At 45.9% G+C, this 10752-nt stretch overlaps 1 protein-coding gene across 1 annotated transcript in view; it reads right to left on the bottom strand.

Moving 5' to 3' along the window:
• Positions 1-707: 707 nt before the first annotated feature.
• The window catches only part of Dkkl1 (dickkopf like acrosomal protein 1), a 16899-nt gene continuing 6854 nt past the window's right edge, over positions 708-10752 (bottom strand). The window contains exon 5 of the mRNA XM_004672289.2: positions 708-1159. Within this exon, the coding sequence (XP_004672346.2) occupies positions 860-1159 (300 nt within the window). The 3' untranslated portion in view covers positions 708-859. The remainder of the gene's footprint in view (positions 1160-10752) is intronic.

Here is a 10752-nt window from a genome sequence, read left to right on the forward strand (position 1 = left end):
GCATCTCAGAAGGAATTTGTTCAGCAGGAATGTGAGTGCATGAAACAACGAAGGAAAAAAATCAGATAACTCTCAGTGTCTACTTGTAATGTTGAACTTTGTAATTTAAACCTCAATTTCTTTCATTTTTTTATTTTTTATTTTATTTATTTATTTATTTTGAGGTAGGGTCTCCCTCTAGCCCAGGCTGACCTGGAATTCACTATGTAGTCTCAGGCTGATCTTCAACTCACAGCAATCTTACCTTTGCCTCCTAAATGCTGGGCTTAAAGGCTTGAGCTACCATGTCTGTTTTTTTTTTTTTAAGCATATTCTCACTCTAGCCCAGGCTGACCTGGAACTCACTCTGTTAGTCCCAGGCTGGTCTTGAACTCACAGCAATCTTTCTATCTCTGCCTCCCAAGTGCTGGGATTAAAGACATGGGCCACCACACCTGGCTTTATTCTGGATTTCTGACTTGCGAGTCTGAAATATAACATTCATATGGCCTTGTGTCACTGGTTGGTGGTCACTTGTTATAGCTGAGTAACAGATGGGGTTGGAGTGCAAGAGTTAGGGCTTGGGAGGATAGACAAGCTGGAGGTGACAGGCTTGGGGACGGGGTGGATGGATGTGGTAAGAGGGGATTAGGTTACTCAGTCAGGAGGCAGTGAGAAATCTGAATGAGAAAGCTGAGCCTGGGGACATGGGTAAGAGCTGGTGCCACCAGATGTCACTCCCAGAGTCAGCCAGGACTTGGGAACAGATCTCAAAAGGAGATAGTACTAGATATAACAAAGAGTTTTATTTCCATATAGTGCTGGGGTTGGGTGTGTGTGGAATGCACCCAAGTGTAGAATCTGGGTCCTCACCCTACAGCTACTGCATGGGTCTGAATATGTACAGGAAGTGAGTCTTGCGGGCTGGCTTGGAGTGGGGAGCGCTGTGGATTCTGTCTTCAAGGATGTCCTCGCGAGTACCCTCTCGGAGCCCATCCCGGATGGCCTGCAGACGGTGTCGTTTCTCCATAAGCCAGCGACTACCCTCCTGGATGTCTTGGTGGGACCTCCGCCTTGGCAACTTCATGATCCAGAAGGCCACCCGAGGATGGAGTTCTGGGTGGAAGCTGTCCCTGGCCTTCTGGACAGGCACCACAGCCTCCTCCTCTACCTTGGGCACCTAGGGAACAAGAAATGAGGAAGCCCTGTGTGGTGGTTTGAATAGATGGCCCCCAATATATTCAGTTCTTTGTTGTTTGTAGCTTGCATCTGCTGGCTACCTTGCTGGAGGCAATGTCTCTGGCTGATCTTAAGGTGTGGTGGTGGGTTTCCGATTTCAATCTAAAGATAGCAAAGTGTGCCTAGCTGGAGTTCCTGAAGTGTGCTCTGCCTTTTGACCTTTAGGCTTGTACTTCTCTCTGCTTGGGCCTCTGAAGGCAGACCAGCTTCTTCTGCCATTATGGAACTTCCGTGGATCTGTAAGCTTCAATAAATCCCTTCTTCCATAACTGTGCCTGGTCTGAAAGTTCATCTCAGGGAACCTGAAGCTGTCTGCTACACCCTGACATCCTCCACACAGCACACACAGTGATTGCACTTGTCCCCCTGGGGGTAGTTCAACACACTTCTCAGCTCACAGGGTGTTTTGTGGGGAGGTGTTACAAAAAAAAAGTCTTTTGTGGCTGGGATTGGTGGTTTATGCCTGTAATCCTAGCACTTTGAGGCTAAGGTAGGAGGATCACCTAAATTTGAGGCCAGCCTGGGCTACAGAGTGAGTTCCAAGTCAATCTTGGCAGTGTGTGGGTGGTGCAATACTAGAATTCTTGCCTGCCAAGTTAGCCTGCGGTAGAGTGAGACCGCGCCTCAAAACAACAACAAAAAACCTGCTGTGAAGCCAGGCATGGTAACTCACACCTGTAATCCCAGCCCCTGGGAGGCAGAAACAGAAGGACTCTTAGTGGAGTCAGAACTACATAGCGAGCTCCAGGCTGGTCTGTTACCACCCTGTCTCCAAAACAAACAGCCGAGCAGCAGCACTTGGTAGGTGGAGACAGGCAGATCAAGAGTTCAACCTAAAAAGAAAACCTCTTTGAGATTTACAGAGTGCTTGGGTTTGCAAAAATGGCTCCCGACAGGGTTAAAAGGGTTTTTGTTTTTTTCCCTTAATTTTATGTGTGTGTGTGTGTGTGTGAGAGAGAGAGAGAGAGAGAGAGAAAGGGAGGAAGAGAGGTTCTAGAGTCTCTTGTTGCTACAAATAAATCCAACTTTAAATGGGTGGTTTGGGAATTAGAAGGCTTTGCAAGCAAGTTCCTTTAACTTCTGAGCCATCTCCCCAGCTCAGACTGGAGGAATATTCTGGGCAGGTATAGCAGTGTATTAGAGTTTATTCTGTCTAGCAGGACTACAAAACACATCAGTATTAAATGCTCTCAGGTTTTGAAAGCAGTTTTATATCTGTAAAGCACTTTGGGATTAAAAACTCATCAGTTTACCAAAGAATCATGTGGTCTGGTCTCTGATAAATCATAGATTGAACACGAAGCAGCTCGCAAGGATGGCTAGGCATCAAGAGGGTCATGTCTCATCGCCCTTGCTGCTCAAGGTGGGACAGCTGTTGAGAAGTGTGAAAATTAAAAAACAACAACAAAAAAAAAAACACCACCTTGGGATAGAGAGATGGCTCAGCTGTTAAGGCACTTGCTTGCAAAGCCTAAGGACATGAGTTCAATTCCCAAGTACCTATGTAAAGCCAGATATACAAAGTGACACATGTGTCTGGAGTTTCTTTACAGTGGCCAGAGGCCCTGGTGTGCCCATTCTCTCGGTCTGCCACTTTCTCTCTCTCTCAAATAAATTAAATTAAATTTAAACCTTCCTGAGTTGTGTGTGTGTGTATAGTATGTGTGGTATATATGTGATGTAAATGTGTGTGCAGATGCACATACCCCATGGGCATGTGTGAGGAAGCCAGAGGAAGACATTGGGTGTCTTCCTCTACTGCTCTTTTGCCTTATTTCCTTGAGGTAGGGTCTGTCACTGAACCTGAAGTTTGTCCCCATCCCCTTTAAAATTTCTTGGAGGGGCTGTAGAGATGGCTTAGCAGTTAAGGTTCTTGCCTACAAAGCCTAAGGACCTATGTTCGATTCCCCAGATCCCACATAATCCAGACACACAAGGTGACACAAGTGTGCAAGGTTGCACATGTGCACAAAGTGGTACACGTGTCTGGTGTTTGATTACAGTGGCTGGAGGCCCTGGCACACCAATCCTCTCCCTCTTCCTCTCTCTCTCACTCTCATTCTCACGCGCTCGCATTTAAAAAAAAAAAAAAAAAGGCCAGTCTGTTGGGCTTGCCTCAAAAATTTTTTTTTGTTGGGGGAGCTGAAGAAGCTTAGTGGTTAAGGCACTTGCCTATGAAGCCTGAGGACCCAGGTTTGATTCTCCAGTACCCACATAAGCCAGATGCAGAGGTGACACATGCGTCTGAAGTTCCTTTTCAGTGGTCAGAGGCCCTGACACACCCATTGTCTCTCTCTGTCTGCTTCTCCCCTTCTCCTTCCCTCTCAAATAAGTAAATAAAATATTAACTTAAAAAAAATTTTTTTTTGGTTTTTTGAGGTAGGGTCTCACTCTTGCCCAGACTGACCTGGAATTCACTATGGAGTCTCAGGGTGGCCTCAGACTCATGGCAGTCCTATCTCTGCCTCCCTCCCAAGTGCTGGGATTAAAGGCGTGTGCCACCACGCCCAGCTAAATCTTAACTTTTTTTGAGCAGAAAGAGAAAAAGAAAGGGCAAGGGGTGTTAGAGCCTCTTGCTATGCAAGCAAACTCCAGACGCATACACCACTTTGTGCAGCTGCCTTTTTGTGGGCACTGGGGAATCCAACCTAAAGTCTTTAACCTCTGAGTCATCTCCTCTGTCCCTCTTTTTTTTTTTTTTTTTTTTTTGTTTTTCAAGGTAGGGTTTCACTCTAGCCCAGGCTGACCTGGAATTCACTATGGAGTTTCAGGTGGCCTCGAACTCACGGCGATCTTCCTATCTCTGCCTCCCGAGTGCTGGGATTAAAGGCGTGTGCCACCACACCCGGCTTATGTCCCTTTTTTTTTGTTAGAGAGGATGACCAGCGTGCCCCAAAGATCCTTCTATCTCTACCTCCCTCACCTCTGGGGTTACAGGTGTGGGTGGCAACCTATGCCTTATATTAAAAAAAAATATTTTTATTTATTTATTTGAAACAAAGAAGCTGAGAGAGATAGAGAGGTGGATATAGAGAGAATGGGGGTGCCAGGGCCTCCAGCCAATACAAATGAACTCTAGTTGCATGTGCCACCTTGTGCATCGAGCATACATGAGTCCTGGGGAATCAAACCTAGGTCCTTTGGTTTTGTAGGCAAGCGCCTTAACCACTAAGCCATCTCTCCAGCCCTATGCCATTTCCTTAAATGAGGGTTCTGGGGATTGAACTCATGTCTTTATGCTTGTGTAGCAAGTACTCTTACCTGTTTTCAATTTTTCTTTCTTTCTTTCTTTCTTTCTTTTTTTTTTTGAGGTAGGGTTGCACTTTAGCTCAGGCTGACCTGAAATTCACTCTGTAGTCTCAGGGTGGTCTTGAACTCATGGCAATCCTCCTACCTCTGCCTCCTGAGTATTGGGATTAAAGGTGTGCACCACCATGCCTGGCTTTCTTTTATGGTTTTTCAAGGTAGGATCTCACTCTTAACCTAGGCTGCCCTGGAACTCACTCTGAAGTCCCAAGCTGGCCTTGAATTCACAGTGATCATTTTACCTCCGCCTCCCTATGCTGGGACTAAAGGCTTGTGCCACCATGCCCCGCTGGTTTTAAAATTTGAGACAGGGGCTGGAGAGATGTTTTAGCGGTTAAGGGGCTTGTCTGGGGAGCCTAAAGACCCAGGTTTGATTCCCCAGGACCCATGTAAGCCAGATGCACAAGGGGGCGCATGCGTCTGGAGATTGCAGTGGCTGGAGCCCCTACCACCTATTCTCTCTTGCTCTCTCTCTCTCTCCTCCTCCACTCTCTCCCCCCCACCCTGTCTCAAATAAAAATAAAATTAAAAAAAAAAATTGAGACACGCTCTCACTCTGTAGCCCGGAATTTAAGACAATTCTCCTCAGTCTCCCAAAGTACTGGGATTACAAGTATGGTACAGCACAGGGGACATGCAGTTGGTGGCCTCTCCCCAGCTCTTCCAAAGAAGTGTTTGTTTCATAAATTATTTTTGTGGTTGCTGATTTTGAGATAGAGTCTCGTGTAGCCCAGGCTGGCCTTGAATTCCCCATGAGGACAAGAATGATCTTGAACTCCTGATCCTTCTGCTTCCACTTCTTTTTTTTTTTTATTTTTTGTTTATTTTTATTTATTTGAGAGTGACAGACAGAGAGAGAAAAAGGCAAAGAAAGAGAGAATTGGCACACCAGGGCTTCCAGCCACCGCAAACAAGTTCCAGACATGTGGGCCCCCTTGTGCATCTGGCTAACGTGGTTCCTGAAGAATTGAGCCTCGAACGGGGGTCCTTAGGCTTCACAGGCAAGCACTTAAGTGCTAAGCCATCTCTCCAGTCCTATCTCCACTTCTTGAAGTGTTGGGATGATAGGTACTAGTCACTATACCTGTCTCTCTTCCCCAAACTATTATTATTTTTTCTTTTTCTTTTTCTTTTTCTTTTTTTTTTTTTTTTTTTGAGGTAGGAGCTCACTCTAGCTCAGGCAGACCTGAAATTCACTATGTAGTCTCAGAGTGGCCTCAAACTCATGGCAATCCTCCTACCTCAGCCTCCCAAGTACTGGGATTAAAGGCATGTGCCACTATGCCCAGCTTTCCAAACCATTTTTTTCAAAGGCATGCTTCTATATTTATATTTACATTTATTAATTTGATAGCAAAAGAGGGAGAGAGAGAATGGACACACCAGGGCCTCCAGCCACTGCAAATGAACTCCAGACGCGTGCGCCCCCTTGTGCATCTGGCTAAGAGTGGGTCCTGGGGAATCGAACCTGGGTCATTTGGCTTTGCAAGCATATGGCTTAACCACTAAGCTATCCCTCCAGCCCTCTCCAAATTATTTTGAAATCCAAATCTTAGTTGGGCCTAAAGATACTTGAGAGGATGAGATAGGAGCATAAAACCTTCAGGGTTATGGGACTGGAGAGATGGTTCAGTGCTTAAGGTGCTTGACTGCAAAGCCTGATAATCTGGGTTTGATTCTCCAGTACCCATGTAAAACCAGATGCAGGGCTGGAGGGATGGCTTAGCAGTTGAGTTGTTTGCCTGTGAAGCCAAAAGACCCGGGTTCAATTCCACAGGACCCGCATAAACCAGATGCACAAGATGGTGCATGCATCTGGAGTTCACATGCAGCTCTCTCTCTCTTAAATAAATAAGTTTTTTTTTTCAAGGTAGGGTCTCACTCTGGCTCAGGCTGACCTGGAATTCACTATGTAGTCTAAGGGTGGCCTCGAACTCTCAGCGACCCTCCTACCTCTGCCTCCTGAGTGCTGGGATTAAAGGCATGCGCCATCACACCCGGCATAAATAAAAATTTTTTAAAAAACCAGGTGTGGTGGGACATGCCTTTAATCCCAGCACCCAGGAGGCAGGGGTAAGAGGATTGCTGTGAGTACAAGGTCACCCTGAGACTACATAGTGAATTCCAGGTCAGTCTAGGCTAAAGTTAGACCCTACCTTAAAAAGAGGGCTGGAGAAATGCCTGTGAAGCCTAAGGACCCAGTTCGAGGCTCAATTCCTCAAGACCCATGTTAGTCAGATGCACAAGGGGGCGCACGTGTCTGGAGTTCATTTGCAGTGGCTAGAGGCCTTGGTGTGTCGATTCTCTCTCTCTCTCTCTCTCTCTCTCTCTCTCTCTCGCACCCTCTTTCTCTGTTGTTCTCAAGTAAATAAATAAATAAATAACAAAAAATATTTTTGAAAAACCCCAAAACAACCAAAACAAAGCAAAAAGGCACCAGATGCACAAAGTGGCACATGCATCTAGAGTTTGCAGTGACTGGAGGCCTTGGTGTGCCCGTTCTCTCTGTCTCTATTCTATCTCTCTCTGCACGCAAACAAATATTTTAAAAATAATAATAATATGGGCTGGAGGAATGGCTTAGCAGTTAAGGCACTTGCCTGCAAAGCCAAAGGACCCAGGTTTGATTCCCCAGGACTCATGTTAGCCAGATGCACAAGGGGGCACACACATCTGGAGTTTGTTTGTAGTGGCTGGTGGCCCTGGCACACCCATTCTTTCTGTCTCTCTCTCTCTCCCTCCCTCTTTCTCTGTTAAATACATAAATAAATAAAAAATTAAACAAAAAAATAGTAATTAGAACTGGAGAGATGGCTTAGCAGTTAAGGCACCTCCCTATGAAGCCTAAGGACTCATGTTCGACTCTCCAGGTTCCATGTAAGCCAGATGCACAGTGATGCACATAAAGCTGCCCATACACACAAGGGGGTGCACGCCCCTGAAGTTTGATTGCAGTAGCTGGAGGCCCTGGTGTGCCCATTCTCTCTCACATTGTCTCTGTCACTCTCTGCCTCTCACATTTTATTTATTTTTATTTACTTATTTGAAAGTGACAAAGAGGGAGAGAGAGAGAGAGAGAGAGAGAGAGAGAGAGAGAGAGAGAGAGAGAGAGGGAGAGAATGGGCATGCCAGGGCCTTCAGCTATTGCAAATGAACTCCAGACGCATGCACCCCCTTCTGTATCTGGCTAATGTGGGTCCTGGGGAATCAAGCCTTGAACCGGGGTCCTTACGCTTCACAGGCAAGCACTTAATGGCTAAGCCATCTCTCCAGCCCTCATTCTCACATTAAAAAAAAAAAAAAAAAGCAGTCTTAGCCAGGTGTGGTGGTATATGCCTTTAATCCCAGGCAGAATTAGGAGGATCACATGAGTTCAAGGCCACCCTGAGACTACATAGTGAATTCCAGGACAGCCTGGGCTAGAGTGAGACCCTACCTTAAAAAAAAAAAAATAAAAAAGGCAGTCAGTTAGGCTTCCCTCATAAAAAAAATAATAAATAAAAATTAGCCAGGTGTTGTGGTGCATGCCTTTAGTCCCAGCACTTAGAAGGCTGAGGAAGGGGATTGATGTGAGTTCAAGGCCAGCCTGAGACTATATAATGAATTCCAGGTCAGCCTGAGAATCTATAGCTAGAGTGAGACCCTGTCAAAAAATAATAATAATTAAATAATTAAACGGGCTGGGGATATAGCTCAGGCAGAGTGCTTGCCTACCTTTGAGAGGCTCTGAATTCCATTCCCAGCACCATAATTTTTTTTGTCAGTCAGGATGAGTTCTTTAGTTGGGCCCTTGTCTAATGGACTGGTGTCCTTAAGCAAGGAGGAAATTTGGACATAGGGATGCATGGAGAGGACCTCGATAAACAATGGGCTGTGGCGTCCACAAGCTGAATAGGGCCAGGCATGGAGACCAAGTCACTGAAGTGATGGGAAGGAAAGGATGGGTCCTCCTTCAGCCTTGAGGAAGAACCATTACAGCTCGGCATCTTGAGCACCTACCCTCCACATCTCTGTCCTTGGAGCTGCCCTGCTCCATGGTCATGGTTGCCCTGGCAAGGTACCACAGTGATGGTAGTCCCTCAAATCCCTTGCATATAAAATAGTACGCAGGGGCTGGAGAGATGGCTTAGCGGTTAAGTGCTTGCCTGTGAAGCCTAAGGACCCCGGTTCGAGGCTCGGTTCCCCAGAACCCACGTTAGCCAGATGCACAAGGGGGCGCACGCGTCTGGAGTTCATTTGCAGAGGCTGGAAGCCCTGGCATGCCCATTCTCTCTCTCTCCCTCTGTCTTTCTCTCTGTGTCTGTCGCTCTCAAATAAATAAATAAATAAATTAATTAATAAACAATTTAAAATAGTACTCAGATAGGGAGAGAGGGTCTGCTAGTCCCAGAAAATTTTGCTGAAGTATTGTGATGTGAGTGAGATATTGTCATATGTTTTGGAAATAAAAACAAATCAGATCTTGCAATATGATAACAAGGGATGCCAGTTTCTATCCTGCGGTAGAGGGAGGCCCACATCTCACAGAGCACAGTTCACTCCCACTCCTGACAAATGATGGGCTTACATGCCAAAGGGAGGGGACAGGTCAAAGGTGAGACACTCTTGTCTATGGAAAGGTGGGTACGGGAATAACTACTGTACTATTGATCTTGTTGTGTTTCTTGAGGGAGGGTCTCACTCTAGCCCTGGCCAGCCTGGGACTCATGTTTGTCCTCCTACCTCCTCCTACCTCCTACCTTTTCTTCCTTTGTTTTTTTAAGATTTATTTTTATTTATTTATTAGAGACAGAGAGGGAGAGAGAGTTGAGAATGGGCACACCAGCGCCTCTAGCCACTGCAAATAAACTCCAAATGTATGTGCCACTATGTGCATCTGACTTATGTGGGACCTGGAAAATTGAACCTGGGTCCTTAGGCTTTGCAGGCATGTGCCTTAAGTGCTAAGCCATCCCTCCAGCCCCCTTGATGCTTTTCGTGGGTTGGGGGCAGAGGGCTTACCAAGCAACCATGAGGTTCTTGAGTTCAGTCCCAAGCACTCATGTAAAGAAAGTTGGTCATGGCCACATGAGCCAGTAACCCAAGTTCTGAGGGGAGCAGAGACAGGAGAATCCCTGGGGTTCACTGGTCAGCCAGTATGACCAAAAAGATGTTCTCCTCTGATGTTCTCCTCTGGCCTCTTCCCCACGTGCAATGGAACATACACTTCTGCCCCCCCCCCCCCCCGGCAAATGAATTATTGGGAATGTGTTCTGGGACTGTGAATTTCACTTCTGAGTTGGCCTGTCCCCTTTCTATTGTTAATTTTATTAGTCAGGGTCTTACACTGAAGTCCAGGCAGTCCTTGGAACTCATTATGTATGTAACCCAGGCTGGTCTCAAACTTGTGGGAATCCTCCTGCTGCTGCCTCCCAACTGCTGGGATTATTGACTAGTATTTCATCATCACACTCAGTGGCTGTCTCTTTTGTCACATGTCAAAACTGAGCCCTATGATGGAGAATAAGAGCTTCAAAGGGGAAAGTGAGATAGTTTTTATAATCATGGAAGTTGTTAATAAAAATTTGAAAAAAAAATTGGAAAGAAAAAAAACTGAGCCCTAGAAAGAGAATAATCTATACAGAGTGGAAAATTGGTCTCCTCTTTTTCTTTCCTTTTAAACGAAAATAAATAAATAAACAAATAAATAAATAATAAAGAAAAAAAGCAAGGAAGGAAGGGGAAGAGCACTGGGGAGAGGGTTCAGTGGTAAAGTGCTTTCCTCCCAAGCATCAAGTCCTGAGCTTGGATCTCCAGCACCCATCAGACAAGAATCCCACAACTGGAAAGTGGGAGACGAGAGAATCCCTGGGGTTTCCTGGCTATCCAGACTAGCCAAATTGGTCAGCACTAGGTTTAGTGAGAGACCCTGTTTAAAAAAAAAAAAAAAAAAAAAAAGCAGAGTAAAAGCCAGGCAGGGTGGTGCACACCTTTAAGCCCAGCACTCAGGAGGCAGAGGTAGGAGGATCGCCATAAGTTCAAGGCTACCCTGAGACTACATAGTGAATTCCAGGTCAGCCTGAGCTAGAGTGAGACCCTGCCTTGAAAAACCAAAAACCAAAAACCAAAGCAAACAACAGAAAAAACTCAACTCAGTATGGTGGCTCACGCCTTGAGAGCACTTGAGAGGCTGTGGTAGAAGGATCGCTGTGAGTTTGAGGCCAGCCTGGACTACAGAGTGAGTTCCAG

Source organism: Jaculus jaculus, chromosome 14 (assembly GCF_020740685.1).
Source record: "Jaculus jaculus isolate mJacJac1 chromosome 14, mJacJac1.mat.Y.cur, whole genome shotgun sequence".
NCBI classification, from domain to species: Eukaryota; Metazoa; Chordata; class Mammalia; order Rodentia; family Dipodidae; genus Jaculus; species Jaculus jaculus.